The 23,173-nt window shown below is 37.0% G+C and overlaps 1 protein-coding gene across 1 annotated transcript in view; it reads left to right on the forward strand.

Annotated features, from left to right (window-relative positions):
* The window catches only part of LOC136782397 (zinc finger protein 541-like), a 166,726-nt gene that overhangs the window by 58,910 nt on the left and 84,643 nt on the right, over positions 1-23,173 (forward strand). The window contains exon 4 of the mRNA XM_066741821.1: positions 101-238. Within this exon, the coding sequence (XP_066597918.1) occupies positions 101-238 (138 nt within the window). The remainder of the gene's footprint in view (positions 1-100; positions 239-23,173) is intronic.

Here is a 23,173-nt window from a genome sequence, read left to right on the forward strand (position 1 = left end):
TTTAGGCATTTAGTCTGCTTTACTAATTAATTGCACGCGCATTGCACGATTCATATACGAAGGAATTTTAAAAAATCAATAATAACATTTTTATTTCTAGGAAATGGAAATCTGGAGTTGTTCGACAGTGAAAGCGGTCCGGATTTAACGCTGTCCCCTCAGACCTTTACGTCAACTGCGGAAGCCTTTATTAATGACAATAGTGACAGTCTAGGAGTACCGGGGGACAACGACACCGGTAAGTTCAAACGTACGAGCTTCGCAATATTAATGACGCTCCAATGACAATCCAAAGGAGGGATATACTATATATATATATATATATATATATATATATATATATACGTAGTTATATTCCAAAGCAATTAAACATGTCAATTGAATCCTCATATTTTGCTTATACCTATATATAGTATATATAATGCATAAACACGCAACAAGTCAAGCGATAATCATTTGTGCATTAAACAACTATTTTGAATCAATTGTCATTTTCTTCGTCAGCGCCTACGCTAATTATAGTTATCAGGGCATAACTAGTTTGAATAAGTCGTAGAAGCTATTTCCGCACATGTGTCGTGCGCTACATAATGCCTATTGTTCCCTTCAAGTATAACAGTCGGACCAACGAGTACACATGACCAGTTTGATGTTCATTGTTTCCAGAAAGCATTGCAAGCATTAATCAACCAAGTCTGCCCCTTTTAAACAATTTCTCCATCAATACAGACATTCGTTGAAAAACTAATCAACACATTGGATGCAATTTAGTTTTCTACGAAAGAAGCATGTAATCGCGTATATATATATATATATATATATATATAAAGTATAACAGGATTATATACAAACGTATATATTAATAATTCATTATTTACAATATTCGTGTAAACAAGTTATTTATTTTGCAAGAAAGTAAATAAATTCTCGACAAGAGTAACGACATTGTGCTTGTTGATTTACATGTCTTCGTAAAAAAATCAATGATTAATACTCTTGTTTTGTCTATACGTTTCGAGTCATGGAAAGTATTATTTTGCTCGACCCAAGATTTTCTAAAATAGTTGGGTCATGGGTAGAGCAAATGTGGAAAGGGATAGAGAAAAGGGAGAAGAAGAAGTAAGAGGAGAAGAAGAGCACGTGGTATAAGAAGGACACTGGGCAGTGCATGCGAGTTTTATGGTATGACAAATGTCAACGTGAGAGCCAAAGAGGCGCGAGCCAAGCCAACTGCAACTGCTCTCTTGCATTCCTCGACGACCACAGATGCGATATTACTCACTTGGCGTGCCAACTTCTTCCTGTCCCCCATCCCAATTGTTCTCCTTTTCCCCCCAACCAACGCTATCCAACTCCTGTTTGCTTTATCTCCCGTACTTCCGTTTCCTTGCTCCCTCCCATGCACAAACACGCGCTCTTTCACTTGGAAAAATCTTTAAAATTATGCAACCTATACGTTTCAACTTTCGCTATTCGCTTGTTTGGCAGATTCATGAGCATAAAGAAAGCATAGCAGCTCCTTAGCTTTTATATTTAGTCACTCTAAGACTTTTAACTTCATGGACCAATCAGCTTGAAGCAAGCTCGTCCGCTCGAATTCCGAGAACTCGCTTTTCCAAGCTTCCTTTCCTTGAATTCGCTATTTATTGATATTATATTTCTCTCCTTTATTCCACTGCACACGCGTTAACAAAATTCTAACAAAAATCCACACATACGCGTATATACCTCGCTTTATAAGTGATTATTCCCCAACATTTAATAATACATGCACTAGCTGTTGTTGTGGTTCGCCACAGCTTCCTAATCTGAGATTAATTTTTAACACTTGAATAAGCATCGGATAAAAAGATTTACGATTATTTATCGTAGGTAAATCGATCGGGTAGGAAGATATTTTGTGCCGTGCACTAATTTTCGTTGTGGCTAGCCATGCGACCTGTATAACTTAGCCTTAGCCCATATACGGGTTTATAACTTTTGCGCAAGCGTAAGTTCGTTAGAACAATTTCGGTGAATGTGGACGAAGCCGGGAAGGATTGGTGGAACAAGTTTTGCAGCGAGCCTGAGGGCGGCTATGGCTTATGAATAAATTTCGCCATGGCGAGATATTATTTGCATATTACTCGATTTTACTCGATTGAGGCGAGCCAACCCGACTGATCTGTACGAGAGGTTTTCGTCTACCGAAACTGCTGAAGGCATCCGAAAAGTTTGCAATGACGCACGACGATTTTCCGCTTTCACGACGACTTATTCCGCAAATGAAAGATGATACAGCAAGTCTATATATCTATCGGTCTACCATTTAACCACTCTAAAATCTAAATCCTACGTTTATATCAATGTTCTTCGCTCTTTCTGCACGTGGCCCGGCGTACACGTTCATAATCCTGTATTTACAGAATCACCAAAATTTTATCCCCTCTTGTATAATTCATGAAGCAGTTGAAAATTTCTTAATGATAATCTATAATTAAGTAGCAAATATATGTACGTGCTCCTTCCTTAAAAATTCTTAAGAACGTTATAAATAAAACTTACGAGCAGGTGGACCGATGTTCGTGGCATAAATAAATTTAGTACAGTATAAATATCCTTTAATATGAGCTGCGACACGTAAAAAGGCAAACGGTGCCTCCTGAAGATGAAAGGCAAAAAAGCGAAAAAATATGAAAACTCGTAAGGCAGGAAAAGGGATATTGCATTCTTGTGTCGAAGCAATTACTTGCGTAGTACAGGAGTAAAGATACCTCGCCATTCTCCTTCCATTCCGTTAAAATCGTTTTACCTTTGGTACAGGGAGTTCCTCGAACGGGTAAAACAAGAAAAAGTTCTTACTAACGTTCTCCATCTATCTTTTATTTCGTCCTCGAAATGCCTTCATCTTTAAATATTAAATAAGGCGATAATTCTTAGGAGAGCACCAATAAATCTGAGTTCTACTTTAAAGTTATATAGGAACATCATTGTATAATTTCGAGTCTTATGCGTTGGATGACGTTGATAGTCTGCTCAATGTGAACTAGTTTTTTAATTAAACGCTACTCTTCTTGATATTTGAATATAAATTGGAAAGTATTTGAATATTTTTGTTATTTTCATTTTAAGACGTTAATGTATAATAACAATTTTTTAAGGTTTCAACTATGTTGAATGGGAGCTTTCTAAAAACTTATTATGTAAGTAAAAGTTCAAAATTCTTGCTTTCTTTTCTCCGCCGTTGAGGCGGGGTGACTTAACCTCTAAAGATAAGTTTTGACAATAAATCGCAAGAAATTATATATATCACCATGCAGGAACGAGCATGATAATTGTGTTTCGAAACTATATAACTAATAATATCTTTATTCAACATCTTATGGCTGTAAATGTCACACAAATTGGTCCACTTTAAATTGATCGTGAATAATGTATAATGAGTATTGAACGGGCACATGACGCAATGCAATTTGGAGTTGTTTGTAAACACTAAAAATTATAATTATAAAATTTAATGTTTGTAAACATTATTAGAAATGGCCATACGAACTTTTTTAAATCTAGTCAATTCTTGTGTCTATTTTTGCAAGTACCAAACGTAACGACCGTCCCTTTGCAACTTAAAAGTGTCGTAAAAACGTTGGCAAGCAAAGGGTGAATAATAATTCCGCTATTCAGGTCCAAAACAAACTTTAGTTTTTCCTATAGCTATAAAAGGCATTTGAATATTATCAACCAAAAAACTGTTTTGTGTACAACCAACAACGCCCAGTTAATTCTTTTGAATTTGATCAGCCTTAACTTTTCAATGTGCTTTGGATCAATCGGACTTTTTCCACAAAAAAAAAAAAAACGATATTTGCAGTCTTATAAAAAAAGGACTATTTTTCTCTCAAATAGATAAAACTTGACGCCTAGCGATAGTCGTAAAGGTTTTCATTTCTTTTTTTGCCCCTTTAATATAAGCGGCTCATTCTGTAGCAGAATGAACATCGCCTACTTTTTACGAGAGAGCACATCAGGCCAGCCTGGCGATGCGGTGGAGAGTTCGTTGAATTTCAAAATAACGTACAGGTGCAGTCAAGAATTCTCTAAGCTAGATCGACAGAAATGGAGATAAAAGCAATTTTGCTCGGCTAATGTAAACTGCATCTGTACATAGTGTAGTATATATGTATATATTGTATATTCGAAATGCGAGAAGCAGGATCGATTTTTCTTATGAATATATATTTTCAGTCAGTGCGAGTGTTTACTGAGGGAAATGTTTCCTTCTCGCGCGAATACTTCACTCTCTTTCTCTCTCTCTCTCTCTCTCTCTCTTCGCCCCTCGCTTCTGACTCTCATAAAAAGTTCTCGCTCCTTTAACTCGTCAGCAGTAGCGTTGCAGAGTATTGTCCATCTAACCCGAACGAAGCCAAGTTTTTACGAGGGACCGTTCACTCTCAGCGGAAATTTTGACGGTACACTGCGTGTATGCACAAACAACTCATACACCTATATCTATTGTATACACTGCCTCGGTAAGCTATTTTTTTGCATAATAGCGAATTTAGTCCATGGTGACTACAAGCTACAGCATCGTAATTCGAATATTTACGGTGCATAAGCTAGATAGATTCAGTCTCTGAACTCCTATCTTTTCCTAACCGACAGGTTTTCCTTCCAATAAGCATTCTATATTTTTTATGTAGCTGGAATATCGATTTATATCCTTAACGAGTGCTTTTCCGAATCACCTTGATGGCTGTGGGTGTGGGTGTGGATATATATATATATATATATGTAGGGAGAGAGAGAAATCGCGATTAAACTGAAAGATGCACTGAAACAAGTCGATGATATATATCGTAAGTAAAAGTCTCCGTCAACTTCCATTTACCTTCCTCTCCCCTTCTTTTCTCGCCATTTGCTTTTGCTGACTTTTCCTCTTCCCTTTTTCATCCTCCATCGGAGAGAAATCACTTTACCCGAAGGTCCTCGGAGACTCCGTCGCGTTTTCAAACACGCTGGGATTACGTCAAAGCTTATGGATTTCTTATCCAATCTTTCGAACTACCTCCCGATTCCAACCTCGTGCGCTACTGCTTCTTTAAAGCTTCAGAGATTATTCGAAAAGATTTGCATCGGACGTTAGATATTATACTATGATCGCCTTTACCTATGACTAGTCATCCAACGAGAAAATTTATTGCAAAAAGTCTATAGGATGGGATATAATAATACTTTTGGTGGTATATTTATACCTCTTTGTGTTAAAGTTTAAAATTTCTAATCATCAATTCCATTTTTTTCCTCTATGTAAATAATACAGACGTTAATTTCAGGCGAAATAGAATACGGAAGAAAATGAAGCACTATAGCTTTGTAAAAGTAGATAAAGATTGAGAGGAAGGGCCATTATGAGCGGAGCGAGAATCGGATAGAGAGAGAGAGAGAGAGAGAGAGAGAGAGAGAGATGGGTATAGAAAGGGGGAGAAAGAGTGATGATACTATTTCTCGCGTTGAAGCTCTACATTTTTAATTGAAGAGCGGGAATAGAAGAAGGGGTAAGTGCCACTTTTTCACAATATGAGTTTTTGCCCCGCGCAGAGTTAGTAAATGTTATGTTGAATGTCCCAGGAAAGTATTTAAAGCCTTGCACTTTGTACAGCTTCTCAAGAGTGGTACATCCTTTTCATATAATTTTCTGGGCGTTTTATTTATTTATTTTTTTTTTTAATTAGCTCCAATATATGCGTTTGGTACTTTTATTCCCTTTCCCCTATTTCCCCTCTTCAATTATAAGTTCTGTATGTATACGTATATGTAAATAATATAGACGTTAATTTGTGCCGAAGTAAAGGGTATAAGAGAATAAAGCACTATAGATAGTAAAAGTAGATAAAGGTTGAGAGGAAGGGTCATTATGGACGGAGGTAGAACTGGACAGAGATATAGGGTGGAAAGGGATGATGAGAAAAGAAGGGAGAGTGAAAGAGAAAGAGAGATTCGAGGGGCCGAGAGGAATAGAGAGCGAGGTAGAAGAACGGTACAACCTCGTTTGCTCTAATGCGGGCTATTCAGCGCTCCCACAATGCACTAGTAATACGATTTCACCGTACCAGTACTACTCATACGGTTCGCAGAGACCGGTGCAGGTGATGTACCAACACGCGTATAATACGTAACACAAACAAGAGAGTTTCAGCCACGTATACGATATGTATTTACACACCAACGCTGCATCAGCAAGCCCCCCCCCCCCCCCCCCCTAGAGAATCCTTCCTGAAGAGAGATGAACCTTTTATCGCTTGATTCTATCCTACTGTATCCTTCTGCTGTGCCTTCTCCCTCTATTTCCTTCCTCCTACCCATTAGCATCGTCTTTCCTTCCTTTCCGTTCTTCTCCCCCTTCCCTCCCCCTCTCAATTAACCCTACTCTTATTTTTCTTTACGTTCCACTAATCATTACCCTCCACGCGACCTCCACAAAAAACTTGCAACATTTTTTACCTCGCTTATCTGGGCACATTCATATATATCTACGAGAAAAACAATTTTATTCCTTCAGCTGCTCTTCTGGTTATAACCTCTAACGCGCGTTTTCTTCGTGTTTCCCCTCTTACGGTGCTTCATATTGTTACATTGCATTAAAAGGGAAACCATCGAATACGGTAAGTTTCGCAATAAAAACAGCTTCCACTGGATCGAGAAGGATTGTCTGAATTTGAGTTAATCAATTTATCGATCGAAAAATAATTTCTTATCGGGATTAATCAACGGCAAAACGTGTACCTTTGATCGCGTAGCGATAGCATGCCTATGAAAGGCTGTGAGCTTTTGCACAGAGGCGAACTTAAATTGAAGTGTCCTCGACAATGTAGAAGCAAAAGGACGCTAAAGTTGCGGGGGCGTGTTGCAAGAGAGAAGCATAAAAAGTAAATAGCTAGAGGAAATTTTCACGAAGGGATGAAAGGTAGCAAAGGAAGAAAAGAAAGTAGGAAGGAAGCAGAATTAGAGGAAAATAACTGAAAAAAGGAAGGCGGAGTAAGAAAGAAACAGTGGGAGAGGTGTTGAGGGGAGGGAATGGAATGGTATGATGAAGGTGTCCGAAGAGAGTATAAAGAGAGTATGCTTAAGACGCGCTGGTTCGACGGCTTTTTGAACATGCAGCTCGACGAATCTTATTTTTTCTTCTTTCTAAAATGAATGGTTATTATTACGTGTTCGTCTCAAAATCAGGTGGTATTGTCTGTGTAAATCAGCGAAGTCATTTATCTTTATTAGTATGAAATTCTTGCTCCCAAATGGCAAAAACGATTAACAAATGTTTCTTCATTGTAAAAAGATCAGTTACCTAAGCGGCGGTTTGTGGCGCTTCAAGAGACCTAATTTCTCCCTTGCGGAGGACACGCATTTAAACGAGACCACGGGGAGTTAAGGGACGTTTGTGAGCAAAGACGGCCGCGTACGTGTAATTAGAATTAAAAGTGATATACGAGCTGTGAACTCCTTCGAAATAAATTCTTCTTCGATTTCAATCAAGGGTTAATATTTTTTAATGCTCAACGATTAATTATACTCTAACAGTTTCACAATTGGAATATTTTAATATAAAAAAAAAAAAAATACATAACAAGTCAAGTGTAAAAAATAAACATTTATAACACGAAAATTGCTGATAAATTTAATTAATACAAGTACAATACGAAACTATATAATAAATGCTTTTTTAATATTACTATTTATTAAAATAAATCCAACAAAGTTAATCCAGTGGTATATCGTCTGACGAACTCCTATATGAATGCAAAATTTTTTGTCGAAAGTTATTGTTAGAAAGCAACGCTTATCCAAGATCGTAAAAAATATTTAAAGAGTTAGAGAAGAAATACAGGGACAGGAGGGGGAGGGGGGGGGGGGGAGTGTAGCAGGGAGACGAAAATCAGGCAGTATGACAAAATGCACTCGATATAAACTTGGAGTAGTTTGGGAAATACTGCGGGGGCAGATGACTGGAATCGTTTGTGGGCATTACGGGACCAGCGCTACCGGCAAGTAGCGCTACTTCCATACCTTATATCACTGAGAATTGTAAGTAGCAGTAGTATAACGTTAGAATAACGAAACCGAGAATCGCTGCTGGTGTGCATGAAACTGCGTCGCGATAGGAACGAGCTTGAGTAACAACATATTATCCTGGAAACGATACGATAACGACCGTCATTTCCACGTCTGCCGCGGGACTAGTCCACAATAGAGCCCCGATCTGTTATTCATGCCAGAAGACTCCGGCTCTCTCGCATTTGCCAGGACCAATGATGCAGCACACTTTATTCTCCATAATGGTAGTCACTCACAGTTTCTCCAACAGTCAGCAAACTCCATTCGGTAGAAACAATTAGCAGCTCACTTATGTGTTTTCGAAAAAATAAATCACTGCTCGCAGTTTCAGCATTGATGCATATGAATAGAGAGTTTGCTAATATGGGATTTTCTAGAAACTTTTGCAATTCCACGAAGGTTAACGTAACGAGTTTGCTCCGGCAGAGTCGACGAGCATTAATTCGAGTATAACCTTGTCGATTGATTTACGAGGTTCCTATATGTAGATAGGAAAAGAGAGGGGTCGAGATATAGAGAAGGATGAGAGGGGTTGGGCGAGGGCAGAGAATCGCGATAGGAAGATGCGTAAGTGCACGATCACAAACTGAATATCTAATTACATGGCATTTAGTCGTGCGATTCCAGTCATGATGAATGCACGATGACGCATTGATATGCAGCCACGATGAGAATAGTAAATTGATCGAGATACGAGCGTTGCACGGGGCTAGTTGAAATTCGACCTCTGACCACCGCCATTCCGGTTTCTCCATGACATCCGGAGTTTCTATTATGCATCGAGTCCTACTGCATTTGCAACTCGCTTCGCGCTGCAGAGCAGCACAGACAGAAAGCCTGACAGACTGGCAGACGGTCACACATTTATATACAGGGTGTAACAAAATGACCGCATGAATTTCGCCAAGTTCCTTTCTCCAGTCAAGCCAAATTATCAAGCTTCGAGCCTTATTAAATTCAGTGCCGATCTTCATGGTTGATCGTGATCTATGTTATGGTATTCGTGTGGCTGGCGTCAATGTGACGTGGTAGCGGTTTGATAAAATTTTAAAGAAAACCAATTTTCAAAGCTCTGTAACTTGCTTACGTTTGCACCAGTTTTGACGAGACTCTAAGGGTTTAGTCAAACAGTTCTCAGCAATACACACAAATGCCAAATACTCTTAAAAATCGTGGGGTCATTTTCTTCCACTCAATATACATATCTGTAAATATAGCATTGCTAGGCAGACCAGTTTATTATGGGCACACTCTTCGAATTTTGCCATTTAATTAACACTAATCCTATACCGGCAAATTTTTTATTCGCGTGATTACGTAAAAACAAAGGTCGTTTCGACGCTGAATGCCAGCCTTTTATTAGTGTTGAGGGACCTACCCTTATTACATTTTCATTTAATCATTTTTACAAACTTAAGCGAATTATCGTATCTAGTAATATTATGCTGTGCATTTGCTCAAAAATATAACTCTCTGATGAACGTTAAAATGATTGGTGAGTTGTATTATTATAAAAAGAATTATTGATTTAATAAATATTTTATTATCGTGGAGAGCTTTTATTATAAAATTGGTTGTTGGTAATTATTCAATAACCTCTGTTAATTAATATTACTATACGCATACAATTTTTCAGAATAAAAAAAATATTTTTTACAGGTACTAATTATATAGATCGACTCTGCACTGCAGTCAGAAAGAGTACAATGGACAAAGATAGAGAGGGAAGAGGGAGGTAACGCTGAGTAATTTTTTTTTTTCAGTTACTTTTTTTACTACGACAATCTCACCGTTTTCCAAAGGCCTCTTTTTCGAATTGGAGCTTTTCGCTCGCCCAATTGCTCTACTGTTATACCTCCACCATACCGTTACCACGTGACTTCATACCACGAAGCAGACCCTTTTTGTCAATATTTCTGCATCTCGCAGAGCGGCAGCGTCGACGATGATACAGAGTCGAGAGAAAATACCGAAATACGAGATACATAAGAGAGACCGAATAGAGTGTAGGGGAGAATGGCTACTGTTACTCAGTTGTACCTCTTTACCTGCAGGAAGCTGCAATTCATATTTGTCTGCTTCGATGTCTTATGATGCATCGCTTCATACTTCGAGTTAAATTTTTCCTCCTACATTTTACATTTTATCCACTACACTATAGATAAAAACTAAAATATTATATATATATTTTGTACTCTTCGCACACACATTGTACGATTATGGAAAAGGATCAGCTTTCCTGTCGCAGTGTTGTTGGAGCATAAAAAATGTTTTTCAGGTCTTTTTTTTTATTGTAAAAAAAGCAGATACTAGTCTATAGTATAATATTTCAAAGCCAATAATATTCACATACAGCATCAGTAAATAACCATTCATCATTGGTGTAGTCATTGTTACAGCGATCATAATTTTAACGATCGTAGAAGGATTTACTGTGTGTCGTAGCTTGTGTGTGGCGAGGGGTAATGGTGGTGGTGGTGTTGAACGGGTGGAGTAGCTGGTGCGTCATGCGCGTTGTGCTTCAACGTTATTCCGTTTCAAGAGTAACGTTTTAGGAAGCAGTGCAAGTTTCAGTTAGCGAGAGAAACAGAGACAGAGTTTCTACAAGGCATTTCTCGTATATTACACGGCGCCCGTTTCATGATCCTTTTTCCACTGTCATAGCAAAGTCGGAAGATGTATGTCTCGTTTATATATTTCTTCGCTCTCTTCCTCTTTCAATTTTCCTTCTATCTTTTGGATACACAGTATTACTACGCTCAATTTATGTCTCAAACTAGTACTATTATTCTTCCACTACCAATGTTTCCCGTTTCAAAGCATACTATCTAATTTTAACTATGCATTTAATAGTTTTTATATTTCTTTTAACTCTTGAAAGAGAGAAACACAACAGTTTTATGGTATTTTTTATTTATATTACTGGTTTTTTAAGGTTAATCTGATTCGTTGACAAATTTTCTATTATATCAACAACAACGAGCATCAAGAGTTTGTGTCTGAAAATGGAAATTAAATCAGTCGGTCTATGTTAAATTTCCTTCTTTTAAATAATTTCTTCCTAAATTTGTCCTATTTGCTTTAAGCTTTACAGTACCGTTGACCGATATCATTACGATCTGCAATTTATTCACATTATATTACATTTTTCTCATACCAATAAAAATATAAAAAGATAAACAAGAGGTTTTCCACCTTTATGGTGCTTCGTTAGATATGGATAATGCCAGAGGAAAGCTGAGTATAAAATGGTAAATTTTATTTATTTAGAATCATAGTAAACTCAGAGGTTTTATGTGAAATATCAAAGATCTGACTTGGAAAAAATATCATCAGAAATGCTCAGAAAAATCCCAACTCGAGCTGTGAAAATTTTAGTTGTTGTCTGCAGCGCAGTTGGTATGGATCTGGTATGCTGTACTGTATTATGCATATATAGTTTATGTTAAAACAAAGAACAACAATAAATAATAACTTCATTTTTGGCACAGTGACGAGATCGTGAGACACACTGAGCAGTTCGTCACATCGATCAGTGAAAGTGTATATTCCTTCGATTAACTTGTTAACCGTATACTTATGTATGTGTATAACAAAAATACTTTTCAAAATTGCAAAAAATTTTGATGTTTCTTAATGGCGAATATAATAGATATAAAATTTCATTGCTGGAGATGGAATGAAAAAAAATAAGGACGATCACAATAAGTGTACACACATTAGTGATTTATCAGATTGCATTAATATAGTAGAATGGAAGGGTTGAGTGATTGATAAACAAATTCTAAGAGGCAGCCTCTCTATTTGTTGTTGTTTAGGACTAACGTTATAGTTGTAGTAGAAAGAGAAGAGAAAGGATGCAGGTACGCGAAGTTGGCACGATAATAGTTTGGTTTACTCAGCTCTTTGCCTCCTTCTACGTATACATAGCCGCTCATTCCACCAACTTTGCTCGTCCACAGACAAGAGGAGACTTTAGTACAGATATCGTTCATCCCTCCAAACTTTACTTATCTACCTAGGCCCTGAAGGAAAAACTAATCCTGCAGACTATGAGGCAAGAAATTAACTGCCGTAAGAACTGTACAAAAACGTGCAGTTTTTTCTGAAGATATTATACCACTCAAAAAAGTATCATAATCAGCTGTTTTAAATTCAAAGTTTAAATATTAAGTTATAAAAATAGGCTCAGGTGTCGAGGGTTTTATACATTAACCTTACACCTCTTTGGATGCAGATACTCTAATCGATGAATTAATTAAACAATCCTTACCAAAGGTCATGGGTAAAACTTTCGTAAGATGTGGGTATATTTAAAAACTCTATTAATTTCTTATTCTCACGAGAAACAAATTACTTTCTTGTAATACGAAACTTTGGGAACTATGCCACATTTTATTAAAAATTTTAATTCATTTAAAAAGCTCCAAAAACTTTAGAATGCGTTTTGTACCATTTTTAAAATTGCTAATAAGTTCAAAGTCATTTATATCTTTTTACATGCAAAAGAATTATAAGTTTCATCTGAAAACAGCATGAAAAATATAAGCATCAAAAACAATGAGTTCCTGTCAAAGTGAACAGTACAGAAACTTTCAAGCCTTATAACTAAAAAATTACACTGAGTAAAAATTGCTCTTAGAATAAAAAAAAAAAAAAGAAATTTCGGAAAAAGTTGACACTCATATGATCTTGTTAACAACATTCAAGCTTATATGCAGTATATTTCGTGGCTTCTATACTTTTTTCTTGCCTTGAACAGCTGCAGTGTGTTTTCAGAAAACTTTTCCACAAAGACAAACGAAACAACGAAACTCATTATCTACCTCTTCTCTATGTGAATAGAAAAGAGCAGTGCTATTACGACAAGTAAGAAAATAAACGTACACCGTACTTTATGCGTGCTTGATAGGTGGTCACGTGCGTCCTACGTCCTTCATCTCCATTATCGTATATTTTACGTTTCACGATTTTACATACACATTTTATATTCCATGATAAATATTATGACAGCTTTGTGGTACGATAATAAGTGCATCTGTTCATCGATAAATATATTTAAATTTACGCGCTTTGGTATTATTACTTCCGCGTACAATGCAACATTAAAATGTATACGCATAAATATTAATGAATTATCATTTTTAACAATTTTTCATTTCATATTAGCATCATTGCTCCATTATAAAACTACGCGTTGTATATTTTAATGGAAGCTTGAAACTGGCACGTTAATTCTATCTTTTCAAAGTATCCGCTCTAATTCGAACAATAATTTTCTGCACATCCTTGGCTCGATTCTCGTGCATTATTCGTACTCTTCCAACAAGAAGAATGGTGGTGCACGCGCCAAAGAAAGGAAGACAGAGAATCTAAAGCCATTTCGCTCTTTGTGTTGGCTGCTTTCCGAAAATTACTTGACAATGAAATTCTTTGCGTCAGTGAATTATGTAAAATGTCCTTGAAGATTGCACAGCAAATGCTTTAACCATTACGTTAGCACAAATATGAGAATCGTATTGAAAGAACCAGATAATTGAAGAATAAAGATTGTTGTACTGCTGACAGAATGAGGATAGGAGAGGTAAATCCAAGGCTGACAATGGTCAACTATCGCAACAACCTGAAATTCTAATACTGCATCCTGTAAAAACCTAGATTAATGTTTAGATATCAAAATAAAATACCAGCACCTAGCTTAATTATAGTCATCCTGGAAAATTTTAAAGAGGAGTTAATTTTAAGGAAAAAAAAAAAACATTCTTTGCCTCTAGGCTCATCCCATCAATTGAACAATGTCTGGATCCAGTTTTATTATGGCAAACCGTTAATTAATAGAGTGCATAGAATTGAAAAAGTCTTTGCTTCCTAATAACTTATTAATAAAGGGCTAGACCTAAAATAGTCGCAACTATTTCCTTCGGAAACTCAATTTCCTAATTGATCTAGGATCCTGCATAATTAACAGATAGAAGTTAATAATGCAAGTGATAGAGGTTTCTACAGAAGAAAGAAGACTAGATTATATAGACTAAGTAAGATAATACGAGACAAGATGAGACGAAACGAGACTAAACGAGACGAAACGAGACGAGGCCGACTGCGTAATTCTTCTTTTTGGCTTATTTCCCAAAATTGTTGAACGATAAATGCTCGACGTCTGCGAAGTGGTGTGTGCGTTTTACCGTTCTCTCAACGGAATCGCTAGAAACACGAACGCGAAGCTCGAGTGGGATTAATAGGACGGGTTGGTAAAGGAGAACGAGGAAGATAAGGGGGAGAGGAGGAGAAGGAGGAGGGAGGGGGAGGGGGAGGGGGAGGGTACAAGTAGGACGAGATGGAAAGAGACACGTGGAGTAACGCCACGCGTGCTTTTCCTTGGCTCGGTTCCACAATTTTATTGTTTTATCTTCCGTGTTTACGACACGACAGAAATCGGAGGACTGGGTCACACAGTCATACCCCCTCCCCCCCTCCCGTCTCTCTCTTCTTCCTGTATCATGCCCTAGGAAGATTCTTCTCTCTATGAGCAAAGATAAACGAGAAGACGAGTGCGCGTTGATTATAATGCGACGGGATTCCGTCGATGCAAGAACAACTCTCTCGACGCCCAAGGGACACTGCACTGAGCTTCAATACGATCTTCACTCAACTTATACTCTTCCACGACAAATAATATCTTTGCATGTATTCCAAGCATCGTGAAAGATATTCGCCATGTGCATAACAACATAATACAATCAAGTGAAAGTTTGTAAATGTGTGAGTGATAGTATATATAGTAGCAGTGAAAATCAGACAAATTTTTGGTATATCGTATACAACTCGTTACTCTAATTGCAAATGTATACATGGTGCTTTGTTAATTAATATGTTTAATTAACAATTCGATATGGGATAATTTTGAAAATAAAATTCTTAAAGCATTTTTAGTTTGGAGACTTATTGGTAAAAGCTTCTACTATTAGTCGAGCATCGTTGAAACAAACCAGTGGCTAATTAGGAAGCTTTGAAATAATTAATTTTGAATCCTTTGTTGGCGAGATGCCGATTAGTTCGGATATCAGTAATTAGGAGGAGGAATTGCTTACTGACGAAGATAGTCTCTAGTATCGAAATAGACAGTCTCTGCGAAGATTTAGTAAAATGAGGACATAGTCCGATTATTATGTAAACGCGAGGCCAGGTAACCAGGGGGTCCATGTGAACAAGATTCTGTAGAATAGAAATAACAGGAATGTAAAGCGAAGAATTTCTGGAACTGTCCAAGCCTAAGATCTCTTCCTCTCGTGGCTTAATGGCTTTTAAAATAAGAAGGAAAATTATACTCGTTAGAAAGACTTAAGTCTTATTTTGCTCTTTCTATTTTTTATTAAACAATTCGTATAATTACTTTTTTAAATTTTGAGAACAATATTACAAATATATTTGACTCTTCAAATAACTCATCACTCTCTGCACAATATTTGACGCGAGGTGTATAAGCTAGAAACCATTTGGTCCATCTGATTATTATGCTGAAATGCTTTAAAAAGGAAATCTGTCGTTTTTTTTTTCGTTAAGCAGGAATATCACACAAGGGAGTGGCGATTGTTGATTTTTTTGTAGTTTTGTGTTTCCCTTGTACTGTTTTCGATAGTTGGCCGATGCTCTTTTGCGGTATAGGATATTTGGAGGCCAATGGTACTCGTGAGGACGGCTGGCACGACAATGGACTACTCCAGTGAAGGGCGACCATTCCTATGCTAACAGCCTTTCACGCCAAGTGCAGAAGCGCCACGTAGCCGAGCTTTCCAAGCGTAGATTTGCGGATATAACTTCTCTTTACTCACACATATATCTATATCTATATACCTTCTTAAGTCGAACTACTGATAAAAAGAGAGGTGACAGACTTGACGAAAATAGAATCTTACGTAAAACACCATCTTCGAATAACCGAACAGTCCAAAAATAGCTTGGCCTTCTCGTGTTACTTTATTCTTCCAACGGGAATCTTCATTTTCATTTCTATTCTTCATCGAGAGTAAAAACTGTCGAGGAAACGCTTCGAGTGACTTTGGTTGAAGAGACAATACATATATGTTGGTGCATGTATACATATATAGGAGCACGATAATGGGACTCGTACTATGATAAACGTTTTCTAGCAACAAGTGTCCTAGGCCTTTCTCCATGCACGCAAAATGGTATATTTATGGGGCCAGTCTTATCAAGGACTCTCTAGATAATAAAACGATGATTAATTAGGCATTAGTTCGGAATCTTAGCAGCCGGTTGAAAAGTTTCGGGATAGAAGCGTGATGAACGAACACGCTGTAAAGCCGCGAGCGCAGAAGTGAAGTAGAGCTCAGTAATAAAGTGGAGTAGTTGCCCGGAAGTAGTTTCCCTGCGGAGTAGTCAGCCCGAGTCGAGCGAGACCAGCAAGCGGAACTAGCTTTACACTTTACTACTGCGCTCTATAAAGCCCGTGTTGCCCGCTCATCAGTGAGCCGCGCTATAAGATTCTCTAATGTCCAACTGTGTAAACCCGTTAAGGATGATTCGTCGACCGAGTAGCGTCTTCCTCTACAACTCGTAACTTTTGCACAAACTCCACTTTTATAACAATACTCTTTACTACCCCGATCGAGAAACTTATTCCAATTTGCCATCGACTGTTATATAAAAATACCATGTAAATGATCATACATTTCTCTTTTTCTATCTTGTTTACTCTATCTTTTAAAGATTTTTCGACGTATATATATATAAATGTATTTTTTTTTTTTTCGAAAGTCAGGTTTTAGGTAACGTTTCAGTAGTAGTTTCCTTTGTTGCTCGAACAAGAACTATATAACTATAATAAAACAGAGAAAGATACTACACTTAAGGGGACTAGAGAGATTTGGGACGCAGCTTTGCTCTCGTGTGTACTGCTTCATCATGCATGCATGCGCATTCACAAATGTTTGTTTGGTATTTTTAATATTAAACAAATTCATAATAATGGAATAGGAATTACCATCACGTTTCCAAAACTAATTAAAAAGTTTTAGGATAATCGGAAAATTTATAAAATTTGTTTTGAAAATCTTCTTCCGATAGTAACATTAGAAGAAAGCTATTTACACTCTACTAAAAATAAGAAAATAAAAATTTATAGGTTTGTAGGCCTTTCCGCGAACTATCGACTTAAAAAGTAGTCGCTTTTGTAACTTCCAAACTACTCTAATCTCCTTAAAAGAAAAAAGTTTACCCACTATAAATAACATCATAAGTGAATTTTCATTGTATTTATGGTGGTGTGCGTGTGCTTTATAGAGAAAGATGAATTTGAGGTAACATCTATACGGGCAGTGCGGGTAAGAAAAGGTAGTTTGCATCCTTATTATTGATTCAATTTGAAGGACAAAGACAATAGCTGTTAATTTCACTTTAAAAGAGAAAATATAATCCTGAGGCAGGATAAGGAAATAATAAGGAAAAAGAGGTTTGCTTCTTTATTATTGATTGGATTTCAAGGACAAAGGGCTCTTAATTATTGTCAGAGAAAATCTGGCAGTTCTGAATACATTATATAGCTGCGCGTATAACTTGTTAAACTGGCAAAAGCGATTTGTCTTTGCAGCAGCGTTTTCACATTGGTCAAAGCAAGTGGCGTTCCCTGGAGTTACGGATAGATTTAACGATCGTCTCGAGGCTTTGTCATACTGTGGAATCTCCGTTCTGTTCGGTATCCATGCCTCGCCGTAGGTTTCTGCCTCGTCACACTCCCACCGTTCCTTCTGCTTTCAGCCCTTACGTCTCTCGCGTTTCTCTCGGTCCCCCCCCCCCTCCTCCTCCCCCTCCTCCTCCTCCACACCCTCTCCTTCCTCCACGTTCGCTACCGCTTTGAGGAAACTCGTTAATTCAGCCCTCGAAACTTCGAGAGCACTCGAACTCTACTAGTCGAAAATGATCGATCGCTTGATTCGAAATTCGAGTCTGCGTTCTCTGGAAAATCGAGTGCAAGTACGCGCGAAAACTTCTCGAAACTCTGTTTCCACTATAAACTAATAGCTTCATATGCGAAATTGCCAAAAACTTTGCAGCCATTTAGTAGGTAACTTTAATGACGCTCGTGACTAATAAATCTGGACCATGATCGGTCTTTTAAAATCTATATATACTTTCTGAAACGCGGGCAGCTTTTCTTTTTGTTTTTGCATTTCAGAGTCGTGTTCTGCACAGCGTTGAGAAGGACCTTGGAGAAAAGCAGCTCACGTTAAGCGGTGTTCGGAGGTCCTGATGCTCCTGCTATGGTAGAAGCCGCAAGCTAATCCCTCGACAAAGGGGCCATCGCGTATCGATCGCTTATTCTCTTTGACATGCCGCGCTATCTCTCGGCCGCACACCCATCCACGATAAGAGACTACGTTTACCCACACGTAGTATACCCCTCCTCTATCTCTCTCTCTTTCTCTTTCTCTTTCTCTTTCTCTCTCGTCAGCATCGATAGAATTGCTGTCCGCGCTTTCTCATCCGCATCTCTGTGTTTCCCCTCGCCTTTCGCTCCATTTTCCAATATCGAAATTTTAAAAATTAAGCCACCCCCTCGCCCCCTTCCTAATGCCATGTAAAATATATAACGCTAATATATACCAGTAAATACAAAGAACGAATAACTCTGTTAAATTGGGTAGAAACGTCTCAATTAGAAAGAGATAGTGGTGCGGCTCCCTTGCGAGGTCTGCATATTTTAGTGGCATAAATTAATACGTTCTAGGAAATCTCAGTTCACGGTTACCACAATTCTGACATAATTAGGCAAAGATTAATTAAATCCATTTCGCATCTCGCTGCGTTCTATCCCTTTCCATACTTCAGCGTTGTTTCACCTTTCTTCCCTTGCCCCCCCCCCCCTTCTCTACTTCGACTCGTCTGCTTGCTCTCTCGCCTTTCACTGTTTCCCCTCGTGTCATTATTGTTATTTCCTTTCTTACCTAGATCACATACTCTCTGCGTTATTGAAATTCCACCTGATTCTGGGAGTAGGCTCCGATTAAAATTGGAATAACGATCTCTTATATCATTGGTATTTATATTAAACCCTGCTCCCATATTCTACAAGAAAATTTATGTTTTAAAGATTTAATGGTAATAGTAATAAAATATCCTTTACTTTTTCTGACAGCTTATTTATATCTGAAACGTTTATCATATTTATTTAAAATACTGCTAATAATATTAGAGAGAAATTATTTTCTGGCATCATGGATAATTTGCATCTTATATCAATGTATTGTTATCAAAGCGTGTTTTAAAATTCTCTTGGGATAATTTACTTATCGAAAATTTTGTCAATTTTTTTCAACATTATACAATGTTTTATTTGAAGTATTTTATTGCCGTACTACCAGAATATACTTATAAATCATAGCGATCGTTAAGACGAGCACACCCTCTGTACAAACTAAACGTGCAATTAAATTTTTCTTCCTCCGATTACCTGGAAGAAGAATGAATCATTTAAAGACGGTCTTTTAAATAACGCTTAGCGTAGCTTTCGACCTCAGATAATTACTTTCCATTTTGATGCAGCTACAAAGAAACATCTTCATTCCTCTTAAGATCAGACAGCTGAGAAAGACCATTAGTGATATTGATAGTATTCTTTGCTATTAATATCAATATTCATATTACCCTTATTAAAAAATTTCAATTAATAATAATATTGCTTTTTTTCTAGCAGGTGACATTCGAAGATTAATTAGCAACATTATGAAATATTAAGGTCTATCAAGCTGTCGTTTATAATTTTAAGAGATTAAAAGTCCTCGGATTTTCATAATTTACAGCTTCTTTAAATTATAATGTTCCATTCCCTGTGCTTCATATCTTTCTTTTATCATAATTTTAAAGATTAATTTCTTACAGTCGCAAGTAGAGAAATTAAATATCGTTGATTGAATGAAACTCAAGTTCTATTGAGCATTGTCTTACGACAGATTGCACGCTCGATCCTTTTGTTTTATTTAAAGACAGATGTGTTACCTTCTTTCTCTGAAGTCGTTGGCTGAAGCTTTAACACTCATTCTTCTTTATATGGAACGTTATATTGCGTTGCTCCAACGACAACTTCTTAATTAAATCGTTATGCGTTATAGCAGAAGCTTTTATTGACGATACGACAGTTGGTGGGAGGCTGAGAAGAGTGGTAAAGAGGTTGAAAGGTAGAAGGAAGAATCAGCAGTGAGCAGAGAGAGTCTGTTGGGGTGTGAAGAAAGAGATGTTGGTGGCAGTAGCGACAGTGCTGATGGCAGAGTGTGGCGTTGGGGGGATGTTTCACCGTCATCTTTGCGACGCCCTCCTCGGTATGTAAATTCGCGATAATAGCGAGGGATGCTGCGTCCCCTAGTTCTGGCTTAACTCGGCCTTTATGAGTTAATAACTTGGGTTATCGAGAAGTTCACCTTGGCTGCTCGCGTCCTTCCAGTACCTATTTTCAAAGTTATTCGTACATAGATACTACCATCCCTTTCAGTTACGTCTATATCCCCCACCCTACCTTACCTCTTTCACAAACAAGCTCTCTCGAAGCTTCCTTCATTGAGAAAGAAATTAGTCGGAAATTTCAGATTTCAAAATTTACATATATACCACCTATGCACTTTACATAGTGCAGCATTTTAAGAAATATCCAAACGGCCGTGCTTGTGGAGTGTTTTTCCAATGATAGGCGCTCAGCTCGCTCGTAAAAATTAATCCTATTTTGCTGAACGTCTTGGGAAATTTAATTTTCCAATTAAATGCTGTCACGTGAAAGCTAGGACAAATAGTTTGACTACCAAATTAAACATTTTCAAGTATTTATCTATTATTGTTATTTAATTTTAAATAAAGCATTGTAATTTACATATTATATATTCTATACTCTTATGGGTTATTTCAAGAAGTTTTTTAGAACATATTGTACCAATGCATCGTTCAATCATTATATTCACCAGTTATATGGTCTTAAAATCGTAAACATGGTATAGGCGTGTTTTTTCCGAGCAGTATAGAAACTATCATTGAGTGTACAAATGTGTAAAATCTTCCGAGGTGAGATACGAGAATAAGGGATATAAAGAATATTTTATTCTATAATGAAAAAACTACAAGCTGTTTAATTTTTCAGGATAAAAAATCATTTATTTATGTTTGTAATTGCACGATAGAAAAAACTCTCCGTGATGATTTTTTTATTTAAATTCCGTTTTTCTCCAGTATTACCGAGAAGCGTCTGAAAAATTGTTACCCTAAACACACAATATAATGCCTTTACTTACTTCCCCTTCCTACACCCCCCCCCCCCCTCCTGATTCATTTCACAGCAAAAGAAAACACTCGTTGGTTATCGTATTTCCTTCTTGTTTCATTACTGTACGTTTTTGTAAGATTCTATCTATATTTTATTACCGTATTTTTCCCGTACGTCCGGGATCTTGCCCCTCCTTTTTTCCACCAGAAACCCTTTTTAAATTTCTCACGATAAATTTATCGCTTGATAGGTTAAACGATTCTAGCTACGAGGCACTCAAGCCTATTACTGGCCGGCGATATCTCCTACGTAAGAAGAAAGAAAACCACTGACATTCCCCATTATCCCTTGCCAGCAAAGCAAAAATTGTATTATATTATTGTACAAAAAGTATTGGCACACGTTACAATTTTTTTAATCAATTGCTAAAAGACTTTAATTAAAAAAGTGATTTGGGATTAAACGTTTCCAGTGTTTATTTGGTCATGGAATTATTAAAAAAAAAAAAAATACTTTATTGTTTTAATTTTAATAAAAGCAGTCTTTCGATAAAATTATTACGCGCAAAATACTGAACGGGCGTTTCAATGAAGAAGCAAGATTACCTACGGTGGAGCAATTTTCCAAATTTGATTTGTATTTTACAATGTTATTATTAAATATATAGAAGATTTAACCTACGACATAATACTTAATCTGTTTCTGGAATTCCATGCTTATACATTATTGCAATTGTGTTCTTGCAAATGAATGATCATTTTACTATAAATACCAACATCATTGAATGCTGAGCTCGTTGCAGTGCCACTAAACCAATGCAGTTATTAAATTATAACTTATCGTTGATGCTAGTGTATGTAGGAGTCAGAAGCCCTCTGTAGTACTCTGTATACCTGTTAAAACCTCTAGGGCTATGCTAGCTCCATCTCGCGCGTAGTGGTACAAAATAGTGCATAACGAGTCTAGAGGTACGTTGCCTGACGCGGTGCTATGACGCACTACCCAGATGGCCCTGAGCCATGGGATTATTATTTACTTTCCTATAAAATATTCATACTTTAATTTTTTATTTTATACTTAAAGTCATTTTTCCGAATAAATTGCAATTTTAAAACGTCCAGAAACGTGTAAACCTTTAAAATTTTTAATCTGAAATCACTTTATCACTTTTTTTATCAAGTTGTTTTATACCTGTTGTTTTAAATAAATATACACGCCATTTTTACATGCGCTAATACTATTTTGGCATCCTGCAGTTTAATGAAATTGGATACATAACACTGTCTATCAACAAGGAAATATTTTACGATGCATGTTAGTACATGTATCTGCGCTTTTATCTCGAAAAACAGGCCGCTTCGAACGAATTGCAAGGTTTGCGCGTGTGTGAAGCGTGCGGATGAGTAAACTTAAATTTACACTGGCATAACTCAACAAGAATTTTGTTCATATCATTTCTATTAAAGAGGTTTTATAAATATATATATATATATATATATATACAATTGATTTACGACGAAATATTAAAGGCGGCTTGAAAAACTGTCGTTCTTCCGACACGTTTCTTTGACCTTTAATGTCAGTATCCGTGATAAATCTAAAAACTTTATCAGAATTTTTCTCTACGAATCGGCCTATCTATCTACGGTTTTCAGCTTGGCAGGATTTAATCAGATATACCCTCGTCATGCAAGCAAAGTAAATTCTTAACAATTTTTTGTTTAATCTTGCGTCCGGACCCAGAGAATTTCATATTACTCAAAGAGCCAGCACTCTTGTACCGCCCATCCAATCATCTCATTCATCGGGATAAAGAATTTT

The sequence above is a fragment of the Prorops nasuta genome, unplaced genomic scaffold, assembly GCF_024137725.1.
Source record: "Prorops nasuta isolate Cenicafe-Biocafe unplaced genomic scaffold, Cenicafe_Pnas_1.2 PNAS00002, whole genome shotgun sequence".
In the NCBI taxonomy this organism is placed as follows: Eukaryota; Metazoa; Arthropoda; class Insecta; order Hymenoptera; family Bethylidae; genus Prorops; species Prorops nasuta.